At 35.5% G+C, this 24,388-nt stretch overlaps 2 protein-coding genes and 1 long non-coding RNA gene across 3 annotated transcripts in view; 1 reads left to right on the top strand and 2 right to left on the bottom strand.

The window, feature by feature from the left end:
• The window catches only part of LOC134664475 (ommochrome-binding protein-like), a 223,045-nt gene that overhangs the window by 146,950 nt on the left and 51,707 nt on the right, over positions 1–24,388 (bottom strand). The window lies entirely within an intron of this gene.
• LOC134664486 (uncharacterized) overlaps positions 1–24,388 on the bottom strand; it is a 469,507-nt gene that overhangs the window by 422,546 nt on the left and 22,573 nt on the right. The window lies entirely within an intron of this gene.
• LOC134664446 (cytochrome b5-related protein-like) lies at positions 599–23,458 on the top strand. Its single transcript, XM_063521106.1, has 6 exons — positions 599–1,100; positions 12,088–12,333; positions 13,790–14,199; positions 18,119–18,307; positions 18,951–19,175; positions 21,726–23,458. The coding sequence occupies exons 2-6, from the start codon at positions 12,103–12,105 to the stop codon at positions 22,015–22,017; spliced, it is 1,347 nt and encodes a 448-aa protein (XP_063377176.1). The 5' UTR covers positions 599–1,100; positions 12,088–12,102; the 3' UTR covers positions 22,018–23,458.

The following is a 24,388-nucleotide window of genomic DNA, read 5'->3' as shown; positions in this document are numbered from 1 at the left end:
CTTAACTTACTTGCTACCCAAAGGTTGTCTGGAAGAGATGGCTTTTTATTGATAAGACCGTCTGTTGTTACCTTATAGTTCGTTTTTTTAGCATTAGAAAGAACTTGCAAGAAGGTAAGCGATCTTGACATGTCTTTTGATTGAAAAACGCTTTTTAAAAATCAGTAACTATTACTTATGAAAGCAGAATGATCGTATTAGATTCATAATTGTTACATATTTGCCGTGACTTATTTTTTAAACGTGTTATTCAATAAAAAGACACATCAAGATTGTTTAGGTACCTAATGCTAAAAAAACGAAGTATAAGTTTTTCGCTTTCTCTGTATTTTCTGACTTTATGGTGCACAATAAAGAATATTTACTTACTACTCAAAAATCTGGAATATTGTTTGTATGTTGTTAATTACAACCAAGTTTAGTTTAGTTCAGTTCGTTAAAAATCTATGTGCTTGTTATGGGTAAGCTCAAAATTGTATTGCACCGTTTTATCAAAATTTGTATTGTGTTTGCCCTCATCAAATCAACATCACTCAGTCGCACTCGCACACGGGCTTTGATTGCAAGTCAGTGGAAGCGGATACTTCGAGCCTACACGATCCCCATGTTTTCATTCTAAAATTACCCGCCCTTACAAAGTTTGAACAGCCCTGTCTAATTAAGCCTAACACAATCACACTTTCTATATGTTATGAGTGTAAAGGGGCCCACTGATTAGAACAAAAATTTGACAGTTCCGAACAACTGACAGGCCGATACCGGCCGCGGCCTGTTAATTAGTGGGCCCCTTAAGAACGTGTGCAGATTATTTTTAAAACCTCACCTCCTTGGGTACCTGCGTCTACCGCAGACGAGGACTGTACAAAACGAACGAAACAAACAACGATCATTATAAAAAAAACAAGTTTGAATGCCGAAAACTGTTGCGTATAACCACTCCCGCGCAATCGTTACACATACAGTCAAGGCTACGGTTTATCAAGTGACCGACGCGCGCGTCTGTTGATCATATTGTTTATACTTTATATCACAACAAAATAATAAATAAATAAAACTGTGAAAAATTGTGATAAAACGATAAGGATTGTTAAAAAAAAGTGGTGAGTGGTTTAGTTTAAAATCGTTTGTAAGAAATATGGAAATAATAAACTATATCTTCTAGTTAATAAACTTTTAATTTCATGGCGGCGTGGTCGAGTTAAAGCGAAAGTGACAGTTTTGAAGAAGACGATTAATTAAGGTTCAGTTAAGTTACCTTCATTAATAATTTCAGCTGAATTTTGCTTTACAGATTCTTAATTTTAACTCAACAACGCTGCCATGAATTTAATTTACCCATCACATAGTTCGTATTTTTTTTAGCATTAAAAATAAGGTAAACAATCTTGATGTGTCTTTTGATTGAAAAACACATTTTAAAAATATGTTACGGCAAATATGTAACGATTATGAATCTAATACGATCATTTATATTCTTCTGCTTACATAAATAATAGTTTTTGATTTTTAATGAGCGTTTTTCAATTAAAAGACATGTCAAGTCAAGATCACTTACCTTCTTGCAAGTTCTTTCTAATGCTAAAAAAAATGAACTATAATCATCAAAAATATTAGTGCGTGTAACTGTTACAAGTAGGTACCTAAATAATACAGAGTAAAATATAGGTAAGGACAAAAGTTGTAAAAGCCAATAAGTTGTGAACGTCATTTTATGAAAATCAGAAGTCAAGAATTCCTTGCATTCTGAAGTCAATTCCAACTTATATTGTGACACCAAAATGATATCTTAATAATGTCAGTCGCCCATGCGTCTCGTTCGCGCCAAATAAGTATGTACGGATAAGTACGAGCTAAATACGCGTGACTGACATCACTTATACTCTGTATCATTGTATATAAACAAATAATTTGTACATTTTCGGGTAGTTATGAAATTTATTCGTTGACCAACCAAATACAAAACCTCTCCACTGAATCTGATCTGCCACTGAATTACCTGACCTACATTATTTGATCGTGTAATGTTTTCATTTACCCTCAACTGGCTTAAGGAGCCATTTAAGGGTAGATTTTGTTTATTTTTATTTAAATAGGTACCTAAAAATACAGACTTTAGATATCATAGATATCATTTTGGTGTCATAATATAAGTTTGAATTAGCCTTTCTATTTAGGTTCTTATCAATATTACGAGTACCTAACTGTCGCCTGTCTATCTCACATACCTACCAATGAACCTTAATAATGAACTGTTATTAATATTGCCAATTGATATGTATCAAAGTCATTATTGAATGATAGTACGTAATTTGAACACTGTTATTTGATGACGGTACAATACTTGAATAATGATACCTTCACTATTAAGGAATATCACGCAATTTAAATGCGATTTCTAATTGCTTGTGACGTACATACCTAAAGCTAAAGTTCCATTCAATTAATGCTCAATTCATCATGTACGTTATATACGTATAGGCAAAAAACATATCTTAAGCATTAGAAAAACGCATCCTGTCAACAGGATGTCTTCTCGAAAAATATAATAATATGTGGACGAAATAATCTAACTTCTTTAGCACATTTAAGGTAAACGTACTGGTGCTCGACGCGGGCCCAGTACATGTCATCCCGAAACTTAAGTCATTGTCAATAGACCTCTATTGACAATCACCTGACAGCAAGGTGTCTATTGGGCATGTCGAGCACTAGTACGTTTACCTTACAATGAGTCTGCAAACCTTAAATCCCTACTAATATTATAAATGCGTTGGTAATTATCTGTTGGCCTTGTTACCTCTTCACGCTTAAACCGCTGAAGCGATTTAGATAAAATTTTGGTACGGATGTACTAGTAGTTTTAGGCCCAAGGAAGGATGTAAGATAGTTTTTATCAATCATCATCAGCATCATCATCATTCCACGCAAATGAAGTTACGGACAGTTTCAAATATGGAACGTCTACCCAAAACACTTCACTACCTACATATACAAAAGGGGTTTTAGGTATGTTTTTTACCTACATTTTAAAGCTTTTCCACGCATTCAATATTTTTTGTTGTATGATTGACTTACCTATAGGTACGTTTTTGCAGTAAGGAAATCGGCATAAATATACACAACGTCCTTATTAGTTTACTTGGTAGTGACCCTGCCTACGAAGCTGGAGTTCCTGGTTTTCTAATCCCTTTAAGGGCATTTTGTTTGTGTGACTGTATAGGTGTTGCTTTTTTAAAGTTTATATGTATCTATGTAATTATGAATAAACTTTCATATATTTCTATATTGTTTTTGCACAATAAGCACCTAACTTACACTACATTGACCTAATAACACGAAATACCTAAGATACAAGTATTTACTTAGTTTAGGTATTGATGTTAAATAATGTTATCTAGAGCCAGTTACAATTTTTGCTTACAAGATCTTTTATTTTATGTCTACTTTCCTAAACCAATGTGATTGTACATTTATAATATTTAAGTAACTATTTAAGCGTATTATGATTGTTTTAATTTTTGGATATTTTTCAATGAAATAAATTTTATCTTATCTTATCTTATATCATTATGATAAACGCGAAAATAATATTGTAATACGACATCAAATCTTTGACACGCAATGTTAAGTCCGTTAACCTCATGTACAGAATAAACTTTGTAACCAGAAACAACAAAATACTTACTAAAATATTCTAAATATATAATAAACAATAGAAACGGACACCAGTGGAGTCAAATTGTAAATATCTAGGAAAAAGATGAGCGTTTGACACATCGCAGATTGTTTTCCTGTTCCTGTGTGTGTTGTTTTGTTGTTCTGATTGTTTGTTTCTGGTTCTCCTTTAAGACGAAACGGGAGCTGAGCTAAAAGTCAATTTTGAGATTTCAAGCTGAATATACCCGTCGCTCTGACGGGGCGTAACCGCGGCGTGAGAGACTGTATTTGTATGTGTAATGCACGCACACAGACGCGTGCGGTGCGCCCGTACTCGCGCTGGCGCGCACCTCACTGATTGCAATTTGCATTGCCACTTTTTGTTACTGCTACTACTAAGTAGGGTAATTCGCCAGTAACTGGCCACTTTTAATAACTGGCCGCCCTAAACTAAAAATGAATCCTATTCACCTATAAACATAATTCATTTTAGTATAAGGTTTCAATAACTGGCCCCTTTATACTAAAATTAATTCTATTTATAGGTGAATATAATTCATTTTTAGTTTGGGGTGGCCACTGACGAATTACCCTATTGCGATTGAACTTTTTTACTTACCCGGCTTACGTTTACGTAACTCGATATCGAATAGGGTAATTCGCCAGTAACTGGCCGCCCTAAACTAAAAATGAATTCTATTCACCTCTATACAGAATTCATTTTAGTAGGTATAAGGTTTCAATAACTGGCCACCTTATACTAAAATGAATTCTATTTATAGGTGAATAGAATTCATTTTTGGTTTGGCGTGGCCAGTTACTAATAGTGGCCTGTTACTGGCGAATTACCCTATTTATGTACTTAGTGGTTAATACTAGTATCAAGTAAGTATTTTTTTTTCAATAATGCACAGAAACGAAGTATAGACATGACAAATATAAACCTCTTTGTAAGGCAGGATTGGACATTATATAGAGTAAGAGTAAGTGTATGAAACAACCAATTCAGCTAAGACTAGGGAATGCTATCTAGATCTCGCAATTTCGAGATCTCGCTAGATCTCGCACGTATTTTCGAAATTTTACCTAGTTGACAGGAAATCTCGATATATGCAATCTCGGTCGAGATCTCGATTAATATATTCGAGATCTCGAACAAGACTGAAAGTGAAATACTTTGTTTTAAGTAATATATGACCTTAGATTCATGTTGTTCAGGCAGTGCTATTATGTGTCCGGCTTTAGCTCTATTATTGTTACGCAGTTTCTAAGTAAAGGTAAATAGTGGTTTAACATCGATAGCATTTCAGAGAAGTAAAGTAAAAATTAAAATTGATTTTATGTTAAATATTTAATTTGTTGTTGTTATTTTCAAAATATAACATGAGGTACCTTAAATAAGTAGTATGTCGGCGGCATACTCATATCGTAAAATCGTTATCCTTGGCGTATCATGAAACGCCACCATTTCCTGATCTAATATTAACCCAGGCATATCACGATCTTCCTTAAGAAAGAGACGGCAGATCCATCAAAGCAATGCATTCTTTGATATTCCTTGCTTCATAGCGGGCGCATTGTAAAATAATTGATCGAGAAATCATATACATATTTTCAATGATTTTGTAAATGACTACAGTTATGACTACGGTTATTAGAAACCAATTATAGTATGTTTAATATTCTTTCTAATGGTATGCATCACCAATTGATCAGTAAAATAGAACCCGAGAAATAATGATCAGTTGAGGTCGGTCGCCCGCCATTTACGTGACGAAACAAAATTCATCATTACTTTGTTATATGTATAATATCATATATCAATAAAACTTATGTTTTTGGAAAGCTAATGAAATTTTTCGTATATTTTATAATAACATTAATTGCGGTAAAGTTATAATTTATTGAGTTCGACGCATGTTTTGTCAGTACTTATGCCATCCATGCACGGTAAAAAATCTTATATATTAAATATTTTGTAAATGACTACAGTCATGACTACGGTTATTATAAAACAATAATTGCACGTTTAATACTCTTTCAAACGACATCTCACACGAACCGATCGGTCCCATAGGACTAAAGACGTGAACAAATATCAATGCTGGTCGGTCGCCCACTTTTTCCTTCCTTTTTTTCGACACGTCCCCCCCCCCCTCCATAAAATAAAAACCGGTTTATTCATATTCTGGAGACCATGAGGAACACGTCCATACCAGTTTTAGGTATTTAGAAGAGATGTCGACGAAAATCGTGAAGGAGACGACTTTTGTTTAATTTGCCTATAGACTATAGGAATATCAGAATATCACACCTTGAGGTTTGCGCAAAATGGCTGGTGTTCGCTAGGCAGATCATGAAATGTCGGCGTTTCATTATATTCCTAGGAATATCTCGATACGCCCGATTTTACGATGTCTATATCTATGGAATTCTTAGAGATAATTGATTAAAATAACACATTTTTAGTTACTTTGTCAAATTCGATCTCGTCGAGATATTAATCTCGATCCCGAAAATCTGACTGTCGAGATCTCGAAACACCCAATCTCGATTCGGATTTTTCGTGCGAGATCTCGAATCGCCAATCTTGGTGCGAGATTGCATTCCCTAGCTAGGACCTTAAATTGCTCGACAATTACGGAGCGTGACTGTACCTAAAAATTTTGTAAACCCATAACCATGCAATAAAATATTTTTGATTTTGATTTCTAATTTGAAATATTAGAATCAAAAAGTTCAAAATAGATTGTACCTATGTAACTACAAAAATGTGTTCCCTCTCAACGCAAAACCCCTTGTGTCTTAGGAGGATCTAGATATTTTCACACAAGACGGTTTATCGATAACTTCTTACATCACTAGATTATCGACATTAAATGTCGATTATTGCCCATCACTTTTCTGGCTGTGTACGTATTTAGAAACTTGACTCCGCCCCTAAAATTAGTGCGATAGGGACAACTGCAGCTGAGGCGAAAAATCCTGCGTAAAAAAACTTTTTACAAAAAAAAGAAAACCGACTTCAAAAAGGATGAAATAAAATATTATCCTTTTTAAGTCTATGCGTTAGAGTCTGTGCGGAAAGAGAAGAGTCGTGGGATTTGAGGGCGCGCCAGTGCTATTTTATGGTTTTTGCTATGCTGACAACACTGGTCACGTGATTATAGTACGACACTAAAGGTCATGATACTTGAATCCCTTTTGTTCCGGTTTTTTACTACGGCTTACTAAACGGAGCCTGGTGGTGGTGTCGGCTCGTCAACTCAATCCTCTGATTTAGCGCAGGCACTAGTTTTCTTTTTAAAACACACTTGTTTTTATATCTCAGATACTAAAAAGTGACTGCGATTGACAAAACTGCTAAAACTATTTAAGAATCTGCCCAATACAATTGTAATTTTAGTACCAAACAAGATACGAGTCTCATTTATGTACTGCCTAATCTGTGCAGTCCAACAGTTATTAAAACCGGGTAGATCGGGTAGAAATTGGGCAATAGAACTGTAATTTTATCTGGGATATATTTCACCCATTGTAAACTTGACTTGTAATGTATGTGTACATTATTAATAATAAATATGAATATGAATAAAAATAGTGCATAAGTAGGTAGGCCTTATTGGGATATGTCCGGTTCTCTCATCTCACGATATTTTACTTCGCCGAAAAGTCACTGCTAAATATGAAATATAATTTCGTAACTAACAGAACCTACAAATAAAGAAATATTTTATTAGAAAAAGTTTTATTCTTTGTAATCGAAGTCTGAATTAAAATATTCAATGTCACTTATGTTTGATCTAGCTTCAAAACAACCAGGGACACTCATAGAACTATCTTCATCTGAACTGGATGTGCTTGAATCCGGCACGTAGATTACGAATTCTTGCATATCACCTACTTAGCGGTCTCTTATTCGAGATACCGTAGGTACTTTTACACAATCCTGAAAAAGAAATTACATATAAATATGCATAAAATGGCAAGTATCAAGACTATTTGTCAGTTATTTTAAAGATCATGAATGACCTGCAGATTTATGAAAATTAATATATTTTGAATGAATATATGTACTTACCGATTATGTACCGGAGACAAGTTACTTAGGGGGCTTATTAAATAGGTAATTATTTAATATTAAATACAACATCAATACTGCGAATAGCGGAAACACGTTCCGCGACTTTTTGTAAGTCGATAGTCGGCTTTTAGCCGTTTTCTTCCCGCTGACAAAACCGAACAATGTTAAATATAATTTTCCTTGTGGTTTTATCGTGTTTTGAAAATATTTTATACGTAAAACTTGCGGTTTTTGTTAATAAAAATATACATTGACAGAAGTTTGTTTACTTTTTACAAGACAGGTGTCAAAGGTTTGATTGCCATATAAAATTTAAAATGTTAGTTCCCGTTTCTGCCACGACTCTTCTCTTTCCGCACAGACTCTACCAACTGATATGTTTGAAGTCGGTGCCAAGCCAACTTATGAAGCATACCTACCATGATTTTGGTACGATTCAATAAGTATGTACGTTGGATTGCCTTACACGACGACAATGAACGTACTTTTTGTAGGTACAGTCAACGTTAAAAGCATGTTTACACTTTTCGTCTTATTACAAAGGAGTAAGGTGCAAAAGTGTAAACATATCTTTGACGTCGACTGTACCTGAACACACGATCAAACCTTCTTGGCACAGTCCGTACCATATTTGTCGGCACGCAAGCGTGGGATTGGGACTGAGTTATTTCCCGTCCCTTATTCAGAGGACTACATTTCAAAATATAAAACAATTCAAAGAATTTACCTTGTTGCCAAATTTCACCTAAATCGGTTCAGTTGTTTAGCCATGAAAAGGCGACAAAGAGGCAGACAGAATTACTTACACATTTATAATAGTTATTAGTACAGTTCTAATGGGATTTATAGTCATAAAGCTGATTATTTTTGACGGGTATTGTTACTACTTGGCTTGGCACCGACTTCAAACATATCAGTTGGTAACGCATAGACTTAAAAAGGATAATATTTTATTTCATCCTTTTTGAAGTCGGTTTTCTTTTTTTTGTAAAAAGTTTTTATTTTTAAATTTTTAGTTTTAATGCATTGTTAAGAGCGCGACGCATCAATGAAAAACAACATCATGATTAACATTAAATGCGTGTACCTACTTTAATAAATATGTAATCAGGAATTTTCTCGAGTCCGTCTGGGAAATTATAATTCCTGTCACTACACTAAATCCATCCTCCGCCCCGCCACTGACCCAATCCCTCAACCCCCCGATAACTCTACCTCACAGCGCATCAACCCCTGATCCATCAACCCCTCGACCCTGAACCAGCAGCCCTTCAACCGCCATTCCCCGACCCCTTTAACTCCTAACCCTAACCCCCGATCGACATTGATTTATTCGCTAGCGTGTGTGTAACTTACTTTCTTTGCATCTCGCTCGTACTGGCATATTAGTGCGAGCGAGATGCATAAAAAGTAAGTTACGAAGACGTTAGCGTCGCTAACTTAGCGAATATGTCAATGTCAAACTCGTGGTAGGGCTACACTTGCACTACATCAAATTGGATGTTTTCGGAAGCAAATGCTCGAGTTACTTTAGAAAACACCGAAATCACTTTACACGTGCCTTTAAAAACTGAGGAGTTCCCTCAATTCCTCATGGATTCCATCATCAGACCAGAACCTAAAATAATACGGAAACACCTTGGAGGTAACTCCTTCCAAACAAAAAAAGAATTACTCAAATCGGATCACAGGTGCCGGAGTAATCGCTGAACATACTACTTTTCAAAAAATCATCATCATTATCATCAAAACAATCATCATCATCAGGTCTACTTCATCAAAGTGGTGGTTTTCGGGAGAAAATGCTCGAGTTGCTTAAGAAACCACCCAAATCACCATGCATGTGCCTTTAAAAATTGAGGAGTTCCCTCAATTCCTCATGGATTCCATCATCAGAACAGAACCAAATTAAAATGGGACCAACTCGGAGGTAGCTCCTTTCAAACAAAAAAAGAATTACTCAAATCGGACCACGGATGTCGGAGTAATCGGTGAACGTACATAGAAAAAAAAAAAAAAAAATAGCCACAACCGAATACAGAACCTCCTCCTTCTATGAAATGGAAGTCGGTTAAAAATGACAAAAATCGAGGTTTCGTACTCCTCTTTTTCCTCCTCCAAAACTTAACCAATCGTAACCAAATTTGGAAATCTAAATGATTATGAAATTATCTGTGTCGGACCGTTTTGCTTTTTTGGCTAATTGATATCAGTTTTGAATACCACGCCTCTCATTGCGGCATAGTCAATTAGGCCATTTTGGCCATTTTTGAAGGGCTCTAGCGCCTTAAAAAACAAAAATATCAAAAAAAGCAAAACGGTCCGACACAGATATTGACAATATTAATCTGTGTTGAAAAAATCATTGCTCTAGCTTCAAAAACCACGGAGGAAAACGAGGACTACGTTTGTATGGAGAAATGACCACTCCTGTTGGCCGAACATTTTCTAACGAACAATCGAATTGCTGATCAGTAAGCGATATCAGCGTATTTTGCGTGCCTGGATAATAGAGAGATAACTGTGTAAACATAAAAACTTTCGCGCTTTAGGTACATAACAAACGATCAGAAAGTAAACAAAAGCCCCAAAAACATACTAGAACCTTTTTTCAATCTTCTTTTGACACACATAACATACCTGAGTAATGTCACCTTTGTCCCAGAGCAAAGGTGAATCAAACTGGTATATTATTCGGACTCGAACTTTTTCAAGACGCACAGTCCGAGGTATGCCCTTGGCTTGCCATGAAAAGGGTAAATATTTTTATAAATACCTGGCTGACCAAGTGTTACTCAGACAAAATAAAACCATAAGTATTGCTAAGTTTAGCGCGTAAACAACGCGATGGTATAAAATGCAAGTCCATCACACTAATTTCGTATTAAGACACAAATATTGTGAAATAGGATTTGGTTTTGATTTCGTAGTAAGTAAAGGTAATATTTAGGAATAAAGAAATAAAGCCGCGGTTTAAATTAATTAACATGTTACTCCGTAACATCGGATAAGTATCAATCTGGACACCACTGGACAGTAATTTTTTCATTTCATTTAATTTATTGATTGTAAAGTAAATACATTTTATAATTAAGGTGTTACATACAATTCAGTAAGTCATGACTTCCTATGAGGACATACAATACTATAATAATATTAAACCTTACTAATCTAGACTAATCATTATAAAAGAACTAGAAAATCTACTAAGTTTCCTAAATTAGTACCTAATACATTAAAATAAGTATATTTAGTAACTTTGTAACCGGGGTTAACCGGTTAAACCTGGAGTTTGACCATGGTGACCAATACAATTTGACACAGGGTTAACGGTTTAACCGCATAACCCGTGGCCTAACTTACTGTTATCAATTTTCTATTCTATTTTTCTTCTATTAGCTGAATTAAACCTTAGAGAATTTAGATATCGCGACTATCTCACAATTTTACACCATAAATATTTGGAATATTCATTTATAATAATTATAATAATATGTTCCAAATATTATAAGCGTGTTATTTTGGTGGTTTGCTCGGCGTGGCGGTTTATGTGTTTTAACTCTAATTAAACATAATTACATAACTTAGTATCGGCATTCGCGGATTACACCCAAATATGTGTAGTAGGTACCTGCGTTTAATATACATATTATCTTAGACGAAGACCCACACTAAAATACCTACCTGTCTCGTCTTTACTTGTAGAGCTGTAAAATAATACCATATTCACTAATACAGTTTCAGGCGTAATCAATAATATGTAAGTTATGAAAATATTTTTGGCTGAGAACCGTCAAGCATAACAGGTTACTGACCACCATTATTTTTGACGACACCAAGATTGACGCAAATGCAAATGAATTCTCCCGAAATATATGATAAAAATTAATATAGATAGGCTGGTTAATTGGTCATATGTCCTATACCTATTAAGCCAAGTTTTACTCATTTAACAGAATAATACAATTACAAACGTATGCAATAGTTACTGTTGTGTTTGCGTCATATATTTGACCTGAGAATGTAGAATTCCACGTTTTCCGGAACGTGGCGGACATTTAGTTTTTTTACAACACCTGACATTGCAGGTTCTGTGAGTCGACTATGTTGTCTGAATCTTTAGTTGGCATTTTCTTAATGACCTACAATACCATCACCACCAGTGCCTCCAGCAAGGCCGGCTGATGTGATGTTGTTGCCTACGAACATATCAAATACGAAAATAGCTTTTCCTTTTTGTCTGAAACAGACTTCCTAAGAGTGAGAGAGGCCAGCAAAAAATTTGTGACAGTGTTGACCTAACTTTTTTCGGAAAAGTAGGTTAATTTTATCTAATTATTTTTCAGATTCATTCCTAAGTCATGGCACCAAACGCTGATAAACCGACAACGGATCGACGACAAGTCAGCTTTCCCCATTTAGAATACCCGGTAACGCGCGAGGAAGAGCCTAAGACTCCTCAGCAGTGGCTGAAGGGTAAGCGGCTGCAGGACGGCGCACAGGGTCTGTGGAGGATACATGACTCGCTATACGACTTGACCAGTTTTGTGGACGTACATCCTGGAGGTGCACAGTGGATCACAGTTACTAAGGTCTGTAACAACCAATTGACGTTAAAAGGACTTTCCACACACAGCACATGATAATGCTATCTCGTACTTTAGTTCTTTAAATTATCTAAGTCATCTTTGTTCAATAATCAAAAGTCAATTATCACTGAACAATTGCTAACAAGAAAACTATCAGTCGAGTCATTGCAATTAAAATGGCATTAATCCTTGACATTGAGAATTCTTATCTTTCTGTCGTCTAGGCTTTTTCCATGATTCGCTAACTAGAAGTCAGAGGTCCGCTCTGCAACCTAATTCTAAAAATATATAAAAGATTCTCAAGTTAAAAAGCCTACAGGATTAACTAATGCCTTCTTAGGATTAGTCCGATTTACCTACCTTACCTACACTGTCAAGTTTATCACGAATGATATACTTACGAATGAACGATATTTTACCTGTTACGTTTAAACAATTTATGCCAAATGATTACCTATACTAATACCGGTGTTACAACGCATAAAATTTGAATACCAAGCTTGCTTCGTAAAACTAGTCAATTAAACTAATACTTACAAGTTATCTATGTCACGCGATGGTAAAGACGTCAGCTAGGGTTGCATTCAAATTGCTACAGCATTGCAGCGCAGTGTTGCTGCAGACTGCATTGCAGAAAGAAATGTCAGAAATTGTCCAGGACATCGACATTGAAATTCACATTTCCTTTAGAAAAGAAATGAGCAAAAATACAACGCTGTAGGCCGCTGAAAATGGGTGACTTTTGTAGCTGTATTACTGCCTTGATTAGAACGTTTAATTCGTCACTCATTTTGCCAAGGAAGACAAAACCGTAATGCCGCAATAGTAGCTGCAGTTGCCATCCGTACATTACCTTTAATCACTACGTATCGTGCGGCTTGCTGGACTTGCTAAACAAATCAAACTGCGTGATTTGGGAACTGGAGCGTTTAAAGAACTTTGTTCCAACCTTAATTAACCAGTTTGTACGTTCAGTTGAAAAGCAAAACTGGGAAGCGAACGAAGAAAAGTTTAGCTGGAAGTGATCCCTTTTAGGGATAAGTTCGCCTTTGTACATAACATTTCTATATTTGTTTTGTTTTTGTCCGTTTTATGTAAACCTGTTTATGTGCAATAAAGTGACATACATACATACAAGAAAATCGTAAAATTATAAGAATTTTGTAGTGTCTCCCGTGTGTAGCGTCTGCAAAGATTTTGATAGAACACGCAGTGCAAGCTTTATTTATACCTGCCTTCATAAAAGTGTGACGATAAAATAATGCTTGCATTGCGTGTGCTATCAAAATGGTTCCAGACTTGTCTTGCTCTTGCTCTGACTCTAACGATATTTCTAAACCGGTTAATCCGAAAAAAACCTGCACCAACAATTCTAAACCTCCAAAAAGTAACACAACCGGAATAAAATCATTCGCCTCATATTCATAGCCTTGTTTAAAACTAGATTTTTTTTATCCAGGGGACTGATATAACAGAAGCCTTCGAAACACATCACCTTAAAGGCCTTGCCGAAGAGTTACTACCCAAATACTTCGTCAGAAAAACTGACGCACCAAGAAACTACCCGTTTACTTTCATCGAAGACGGTTTCTACAAGACTCTCAAGCTAAAAGTGGCTGAAAAGATAAAAGAAATCCCCAAGAACGTCAGAAAGCGTAGTGACTTTGTCACCGACAACTTATTGGCTGCTTTTGTGGCTGTCAGTTCATTGTCATGTTGGATGATGAGCAGAAATATTTGGGTTGGACTAGCTTTGATCCCGGCTAGCGGTTATCTTCTGTCAAGTCTCGTGACCTGTTCTCATAATTACTTCCACAGACGGGATAACTGGAGAATGTACATATTCAACCTTATAGGATCGTCTTATTCGTAAGTATAATCTATATATAAAACATCTTAACGGCTTCCTAGCCTCGAAGGAGACGAAGGAGGAGGTCCCGGGTTTGAAATCCTGGTAAGGGCAGCATTTATTTGTGTTCATCACGAATAATGATGATGATGTTGTCTATGTATGTATCTATATAGGTAAGTATGTATATCGTCGCCTAGTACCCATAGTACAAACTTTGCTTAGTTTGGGCCTAGGTCGATCTGTGTAAGATCGTTCACAAAATTATTTATTTATTTTCTTTAGTTTTTACGAAAAATCTTATGAAAAAAATTAGATGGTCAAAGGTGAAAACATAAGTATTGTATTCATTTAAGTAACCCACATCATGACATACATTTTTTTTTTGTCGAGGGGCCAATGTTGAGTGTCAGAAAGAAACAAATTATATATAATAGGCCTTTTTCATCTGTGTCAGATGTTTTAAGCAGCATCCCGCTAACGACACTTGCGTTCGTGGCTGTATAGCCCTATGTATGTTGAGTGTCAGAAAGAAACAAATTAAACAACAATAAGTGTTTGGCAAAAATTTAATTTTTGCTACAAGCTTTTATCGCTGTCTGTACTTTTCTTCCAACAGACAACTAATACTCATCGAGACAATTCTAAAAACCCCTAACACATTTACGTTGCGTTGTTTCATCACAGAGTTCCTATGGCCACCTCCTGTCTCCATCATCAGTTCAGTTTGACAGTACCATATTATTGTATTGTCATCAGAACTACGTACAGCTGCCAATTTTCATGACGCTACGATCCTTGGAAGATGGTTAAATTGGGTGTGTAATGGTTAATATAATTATAAAAAAACTATCATACATTTGTTATAACGCCACTTGATATATTATTGTATGTTATAATGTAATTTTTATTATACGTTTCCTTTATTATATTATGATTTCATCTAAACTGTCATTGATATAATGGGTAAGTAATAGAACGTATACAAACCTATAATATATTGCTCAGAATATATAAATTCAATTAGTATAATTATGAATGGCATAACGTGCAATTAGTATAACGTGCGATACGTATAACAATGAATTCTATAATTTTATATTGTATAATGTACTTTACATATAATATCGTTTATGATAAGTAGGAAAATGTATAACATTGAAATAATATAATATACAAAACGAATATCACACAATAAATATAAGGGCCTACCTCTTTTAAAATGTAATTACGACGATAGCATGGATAGTTGCTGCACTTTTCTGGTCGCAGATTTTTTTCTCTGAGGGGTCACAGTTCAGACCTAACCTAACCCACTTTTCTGGTAGCAGTTTTTTTTCTCTGAGGGGTCACAGTTCAAACCTAACCTAACCCACTTTTCTGGTCGCAGATTTTTTTCTCTGAGGGGTCACAGTTCTAACCTAACCTAACCCACTTTTCTGGTAGCAGTTTTTTTTCTCTGAGGGGTCACAGTTCAAACCTAACCTAACCCACTTTTCTGGTAGCAGTTTTTTTTCTCAGGGGTCACAGTTCTAACCTAACCTAACCCACTTTTCTGGTAGTATTGTTTTTCTCTGAGGGGTCACAGTTCAAACCTAACCTAACCCACTTTTCTGGTAGCAGTTTTTTTTCTCTGAGGGGTCACAGTTCAAACCTAACCTAACCCACTTTTCTGGTAGCAGTTTTTTTTCTCTGAGGGGTCACAGTTCTAACCTAACCCACTTTTCTGGTAGCAGTTTTTTTTCTCTGAGGGGTCACAGTTCAAACCTAACCTAACCTACTTTTCTGACAGTTATTATTAGTTAAGTACTATGAACTTCGAAATTCTGAGCTATCCTATTCAAATAATTTTACCAATGTTTTGTTCAGATAATTATATGAGATTTTATTAATTATTTTAATTTATATGCGGTATCATCTCAGCCATAAGACGTCCACTGCTGAACATAGGCCTCCCCCTTACTTATATGCGTATTAAATGTTATATTAAATATAGTTAGTTTATATGTATAGTATACCAAACAACGATATGTATATTGAATGTTATATTATTTTTATGTTATACTAATTGAAAATATATATTTAGTGCATTATACATAAGATAATTATACTTTTTGAACGTTTATAAACTGAAATTATACCAAAAGTGCATATTCATTATGATACGCACCCTGATATAATGCCTAATGTAATATAATTTTCAAATAGTATATAGACATATTTTATAATTACATTTGTTATATTATATTTTTGTATAACGTAATACTTCATACAATTTTGTCAAGTATAATATATATATATATTGTATATTGTATAACATTTTTTTGACATATTTCTTTTACTGATAACGTAGTTTTACTTACTTTTTAGTCAGACCTACTTCACCTACTGCTTTTGCTAGCTATTTTATTTTAGGGAGGTCGCAGTTCTAACCTAACCGAACCAATTTTTTCACGGTTTTCGTTCTGCGGGGGCCGCAGTTCAAACCTAACCTAAACCACTTTTTTTGCTCGAGTATTTTATTCTACGGAGGGTCAAAGTTCTAACCTAACCTAACCCTCCTTTTGTTAGGTAGTTATTCGTTTGTGCGGAGTCGCAGTTCCAACCTAACCTAACCCATTTATGCCAAGCAACTATTATGCCATATAAATAATTATGTGATGTCACTTGTTATAACAAATAATGTGCTTTAGAGTATGTAATAATTATGGCAATGTATATTAGACGAAGTGTTAATATACCTTATGACCATTATACCAATAATAACATTATGTATACCGTTAATTAGGTATTACGGTAGTATGCCATTTATTACGTTATTCAAAATAACGATATATCAAACTATAATATATGAAAAGTAATTATAACAAATGTAATGCACCCGGTTAAATTAGTTACCTTAGATTCCATTACATAGTTAGTTACATACAGGTCGAGAGTTCATGGCCACCTCCTGTCTCCATCATCAGATCAGTTCGACAGTACCATATTATTGTATTGTCATCAGAACTACATACAGCTGCCAATTTTCATGACGCTACGATCCTTGGAAGATGGTTAAATTAGTTACCTTAGATTCCATTACATAGTTACATACAGGTCGACCTAATAAAAGCTTGTTAAAAATACATGTCACTTTACTCGTGCAGCCTTAATTATACACGTGCAGGTAATAATGATGAAACCATAAGACCATAACCATCAATTTGGCTGTAATTAATGCTGGTAATTATTATACAACTTTGATGGTATTCCTAATTATTCACTGCACATTGTTGCAAATTGTACTGCAAACTTCCGGTGAGTAACTAATGTAACCACGCCCTCACACGCAAGTAGGTAGGTACGGGAGATCATAATAAGTATGTAGCAATACCGGCCCGATTCGAAAAATGCTTATCAGATGTCACAGCGTTAGCGTCGTTACTTTTGACACTGACAGATCAGTATCGTATCGCTATGACATCTTATAGTCATTACATAATTCGAACCGGTCCGATAGAACATATTATCGGTTTGTGCGCAAACGCTTTCGCTGACGTGGATCTGTATGCAAGCGCAGTGCACTGAAATCAGATTGTCAATAAATTTTTCGCCAATCTGATTAAATTGTCCGAGCGAATCAGGACGTGCGTACGCAACCGTCAATTTGGCTCGCCGAATTCAACCGCCGATAATGACCGATATTACCGATAAAATGAGGTGCGGACGCAAGAATACCAATTTGTGACGCCACGCCAGTATTTTCGTTCTGGGGCATTTTTACAATTTAGAGGGCTCTTATATCACCATAAATCTAAAATTGGTGATTCAATTGGAGATTGACGCTAATTTCATTTCTGATGCGGTCGATTTGATCATCCCTTTGGATAGGTACCGCTTATCTTGTCACAATTGTCACGAATCTGCTTTTAATAAAGATTTTTGTGTCTGTTTTAGAGACTGGCGCATATCACATGCAATGTCGCATCACATGCATACGAATACCGCTCAGGACATTGAGCTGAGTGCGCTGGAGCCTTTCATGCTGTTCTTGCCGTACAGAACCAAGTCGTTGATCGAGCAAATGGCTGCCTTGTATTGGCCTGTGATCTACTCGGTCGCGTTGGTGGTGCAATTGGTGAAGGAGTAAGTTTTTTTTCTGACATCTACTTTGTATGAATTTACTTTGGTAACAATTGACTGATTGGGTTAATAATAGTCAATAATAGTACGTACTTTGTACATGTACAGTCAGCAGCAGAAGTTGCTAAGCGGGCAAGGTGTTCAAAATCACCTTGACACGCTCTTATTCTCTTAATAATAAAGTCGCGTCAAGATCATTTTGAACACCTCGCCCGCTTAGCAACTTCTGCTGCTGACTGTACGTTGTGTACTTACCTAAGCTTTGTGCCAGTACAAACTAAAATATTGCCACCTATAATGACAATGAAATTAATGAAAAATCTTTATTTTCAGGCAACTATAGATAAGCCCATAGATAACTACTTTAAAACCAGCATAAATATAATATGAAAGAAATTGATTAGTTTAAGAAATAGCCAACTTCTGAAAATTCATCATCATCATCCTGGCGTCAATCCCGGCTGTGCCCCCACGGGGGCGCGAGGGCCCGGGGTCCGCCTTCCGACTCCTTCGTGTCCACTTCTGAAATTTACCCACTCCAATATCCTTTAGATTTTGAAATTTAATATTAAATCTAAAACATAGTTATGTTTGACCCAATCGATCCGTATACCATCACTGATCTTTGATTTTTTTAATCTTTCAGAGTCATATGCTGCGCCGTAAACCTCGAAGGCAAGCAGTTAACGTTAGCCAACGCCATTCCCTTCCTCGTTCCCACTTGGATGTGGTGCTTTGGAGGTCTTCCCCTGCACTGGACGCTGGCAGTCTGGGTTGCCACGTTGCTATTCGCCAGCTTCTTCTTCGTAATGTTCGGACTGACTGCGGGTCACCATGCTCATGAGAACTTTTTCGAGGGTGACAAACCGAGGTAAGCTTGGGCCCGATTCGGATTTTGAAATAGACATTTAGATATCTTTTATCGTTCGTTAGCATTAGAAATAAGGTAAGCAATCTTGATGTGTCTTTTAATTGAAAAACACATTTTAAAAATAAGTTACGGCAAATATGTTACAATTATGAATCTGATACGATCATTTATATTCTTCTGCTTTCAGAAGTGATATTTCCTGATTTTTAAAAAGCGTTTTAAAATTAAAAGACATGTCAAGATCGCTTACCTTCTCTCAAGTTCTTTCTAATGCTAAAAAAAACGAACTATAGACATCACCAAGATACGATAACGATATGTTTAAGATCTAACCTGTCAAATTTTACATTTGTGCGATTCTGGAGATACTCTTCAACGATTTCCACAGGACATGACTTAGAGATCCAATTCACATCTAATAGATATCTTACTCTATCTAACGTAAAAGTGACATTGGTTGACCGAATTGCGCTGCAAAAGAGAACTAGTTGATATCTAAACTATAACTTATCTAGAATGGATCTAGTACGTGTCGTCTCTTGTGGATTTCTTGAAGTTCGAATATGGCTTGTCCCATTTACTCTCATTTGCTTAAAATTTGAATTTTTTATTGCTCAAGTGCAACTACCTAAACTACCTAATTACTACCTAACCCAGCGCACGAAGTAGAAGCCTCCCGCTAAATGCCTTGTTTTCTCACTCAATAAGAAATCAAGAACAACTTTTAATATCTGATCGTTTCACATGGGTTGGTCCATCGCGATTTACAAGAATGAGGAAATTACGGAGAAGAAGAAAATTCACCAAATGTTACATATGTATAATCGTTATTTGTTTTACAAGGGGGCAAATTTGTTGGTTATCTCCTCCTGTTAATATTACTACCTACCCGAGCAAGCGATAGACAAATGTGCAATCTTGAGTGTCGCGAGGATTTCAAGGCACAAAGCGTTAAACAAATGTTGCTATCGAATTTGCTGCTAGTTAATCAAATCTAAATTAACGCTATTAAATACTTATCATTCAAAATCATCACTTATAGTTCGTTTTTTTTAGCATTAGAAATTAGGTAAACAATCTTGATGTGTCTTTTAATAAAAAAACACATTTTAAAAATAAGTTACGGCAAATATGTAACAATTATGAATCTAATACAATCATTTATATTCTTCTGCTTTCATAAGTAATAGTTTTTGAATTTTAAAAAGCGTTTTTCAATTAAAAGACATGTCAAGATCGCTTACCTTCTTGCAAGTTCTTTCTAATGCTAAAAAAACGAACTATATAGTTAATAGTCAATTCCACCAAGCAACACAGGAAACAACTCATTTGCATGAAATTACTTTCCCACTCTTATGGATAGAAAAACCGGGCAAGTGCGAGTCGGACTCGCGCACGAAGGGTTCCGTACCATAATGCAAAAAAAAAACACAAAAAAAAGCAAAAAGAAAACGGTCACCCATCCAAGTACTGACCCCTCCCGACGTTGCTTAACTTTGGTCAAAAATCACGTTTGTTGTATGGGAGCCCCATTTAAATCTTTATTTTATTCTGTTTTTAGTATTTGTTGTTATAGCGGCAACAGAAATACATCATCTGTGAAAATTTCAACTGTCTAGCTATCACGGTTCGTGAGATACAGCCTGGTGACAGACGGACGGACGGACGGACGGACAGCGCAATCTTAGTAATAGGGTCCCGTTTTACCCTTTGGGTACGGAACCCTAAAAAGAGTAAAACAGTCAGTTTTTGAGAAATAAAGAAAGCCTTTTAAGAGCTGGAGTGGTGAAAAATAATATTTTGCTATTGATTGTTACCAAGTGCTTAGTTCGTTTCTTCGTAAGAAGCATTAAGTGATTATACTTGCAAATAGCGGAAGGTCAAGACAAAGGGCAGAACTGATTGCCGCCGCTGCCTGCTTACGCGCGCAAAGAAACAAGGAAAAATAACATTTGGCATTGATCTTACATTGATAAAATTATTTATTTACAAACAAGATATATACAGTGGTATTACTAAAAGAAATTAATAACTAGCTTAAATCTAAAATAGGCCCTTGAGGCATTGTACCAAGGATGCTGGCGGCATTTCCTCGCTTTATCGCAATGCTGATACGTTGTGCGAGGTAGCCGCCAGCTCTTCGGTCACCTATCTTGCATTAACTTATTCTATATCGACTTGATATCGACCGTAAATTATAATTGTCAATTGACTGATATAACATGACCATTTTGGATTATATTGGTATATAGGTCCATGTTTAACTAGCTCACTAGATACATATTGATAGTACAGATTCAGGCCTTGCATTATGCATATTTTGTTGTTGCAAATTTAAGCCAACTTGTTTATTTAATCATTTAGATAAGTAGGTGCCTAAAGGGTTTAATAACCTCCCTAATCCGAATTCGGCTAATACGTAGTAATAGGGTAGGTACTGTAATCGTAGCTCTCTTGTACATACTATAAGAGGAAAGTTGTGCCCACCACTGGGATGGTATAGGATTATTTCATCAATAAGTAGCTACTAACAAAAAAAAAATGTTCCAGGGCTGAGTACGTAGACTGGGGACTTCACCAGCTCGACACCGTGGTGGAGAGGATCGACTACGCAGGCAACCACTTCAAGTCTCTCACGCGGTTCGGCGACCACTACCTCCACCACCTGTTCCCAACCTTGGACCACGCCGAGCTCAAATACCTCTATCCCGTACTTTACGAGCATTGCAGCAAGTATGAGGAGCAACTGCGGACCACGACTTTCTATAAAGCTTTGATAAGTCACTGTAAGCAGTTGATTAGAACCACACCACATGATTTCACGGTGAAAAATAGGAAGTGAATTGGTATAGTTGTTATGAGGTATGACTCTTACATATCTATGGAGAAACTGAGCCGTCCGTCAAGGGGAGCAAATGTATGATTATGACATTACAGGATTTAGATATAAATAGGTTAGAGTTAGATAGGATACAGGATATAGATAATGGACAGTTTATAAAAAAAATGCCTATGACACTACGAAGTAAAAACTTCAAAAAGCCTGTCTTGCCTGTAGTTATGTATGGTTTACAAAATAGTATTGAATAAATTACTCGACATTGACAATAATTCCTGATTAAATATAAATGATTAGTAAGTACTTAGTTGACTACATGTTTAAGAATATTAATGCCTAGTCGCTATTTAAGATGTTCGTATTACGAACTTTTTAGTTAACCCTTTTCATGACAAATTCATAATATCGTAAGTCATACAAAAAAACCGTCTGAATTTACGCGTTAAGGGTTCCGTGCCATAACACAATGTTTTTTTTTATCCTTGAGACCGACTCACGTTTCACTGTTTGTTATTTATTGTTTGTTATACTCGTAATTAAATATATTGTTCTTTGTAATCACACCATGTGTACTAATAGTAAAGAACTTATCCCTTTAAGGGATGTCTTCCAGTTAACCTTTGAGCAATTGAGGGAGAATTGGAGACATCCGTACAATACCAAAAGTGTAAATAAAAGAAAATAATAAATAATAATAATAAAACGAAAAGTTTCTTAGTTATAATATTGGTTAATTTATTATATATGTATAACCGCTCCATGGGGATACAATGAAATAAATACTTACTAAGATTCTTGTATGAGTCCATTAATTTTTAAATGTACCTATTCAATTATTGTATTTACACAGGCAATAGAAAAACACATTCTGAGAAACAAAACTAAATATCACTAACATTCTTGAGACAAATGGACGGATAAATAAGTTTACTGAACCCTAAGACGACCCCTTCACTTGACCCTTTGGGTACGGAACCCTAAGAATTGAATCAAAACAGAGAATCTCTTATAAGGTAAAATTAGTTGTTAATGCTAAAACGACAATTTGTGAACACTTATATTATAAACATAAGCATAATTAATGTTGAATAATGAATAATGTAAGTTAATATCATCTTAGCCATTATAATCTAGATATATTCGATGTTTTCAGCCAAAAGATAGAAACGATTGTTAAATTGTTAATTGCAATTTTATGGCAATATATAGTGTTTTATTGGCAGTCGACAACAATATACATTTTGGTTGCAAGTAGTACATTTATATTTGTCTATGTTGCACACTATCTTTAGGTAATATTATATTTCATTGCTCAAACATTACATATTTTTTACTATGGCTGTGGGTTACGTGTAATATTGTAATGTCAATCGACTTTAGTAGGTACGAATAATATATTGTGAATGATCTCTTATAACATGACTAATAAAATGTATTTAAATAAGCTAGTTATTTATTTAATTGAATATATTAACATAATTGCGATATAAAGGTCAAAATAGACAAAAATATATAGTTCGTTTTTTTTAGCATTAGAAAGAACTCCGCAGAAACAAGCGTGCAGTTTTTATCATGCTCGTTGATTGTTAATAATTATTGAATTATCTAATATAGCATGGTCAATACATATAATTTACTTCAAATTGTTACCGCTAAAAGTGCCAGATTTAGAACCACAAGTGAACTTCTGCGAAGTTCTTTCTAATGCTAAAAAAACACGGACTATAGAAATTATAAAATTATCTTTAAAAGTTTCTCATATTCCATAATAGACTAGAAAAGATCTAATCAGGGAGCGAGCTATATTAGTAACATAAATTAACGTCATACTGCATGCATAATCAATTATTTTTTATTACACTCATACTCGAAGACAAAAGGTATTTTTGAATATTGATATTCATTTTCAAAAACAAGTTTGCCAGATTAATGATATGATATTTGATACTGTGGAGACACTTGCCGGGTGGTCTAGAACTCTAGAACACACGAAAACGTTAAAGTTGTTTAGTTTGCCACCATAAATAAATAATCACGTCAATAACCATCAGGCGGGCCGTATGCTTGTTTGCCACCAATGTGGTCATAAATCAAGTATCTTTTATCCTCGCGCTATCCCGGCATTTCGCCACGGCTCATGAGAGCCTGGGGTCTGCTTGACAACTAATCCCATGATTTGACGTAGGCACTAGTTTTTACGAAAGCGACTGCCACCTAACCTTCCAACCCAGAGGGTAAACTAGGCCTTATTGAGATTAGTCCGGTTTCCTCACGATGTTTTCCTTCACCGAAAAGCGACTGGTAAATATCAAATGATATAATCAAGTATCTTTTAAAACCAACAAAATACCACCAACACATTTGGCGCTGTGCG

This window comes from Cydia fagiglandana, chromosome 5, assembly GCF_963556715.1.
Source record: "Cydia fagiglandana chromosome 5, ilCydFagi1.1, whole genome shotgun sequence".
Lineage (NCBI taxonomy): Eukaryota > Metazoa > Arthropoda > Insecta > Lepidoptera > Tortricidae > Cydia > Cydia fagiglandana.
Note: the sequence above shows the minus strand (reverse complement) of the source record. Positions and strands in the feature narration are given on the sequence as shown.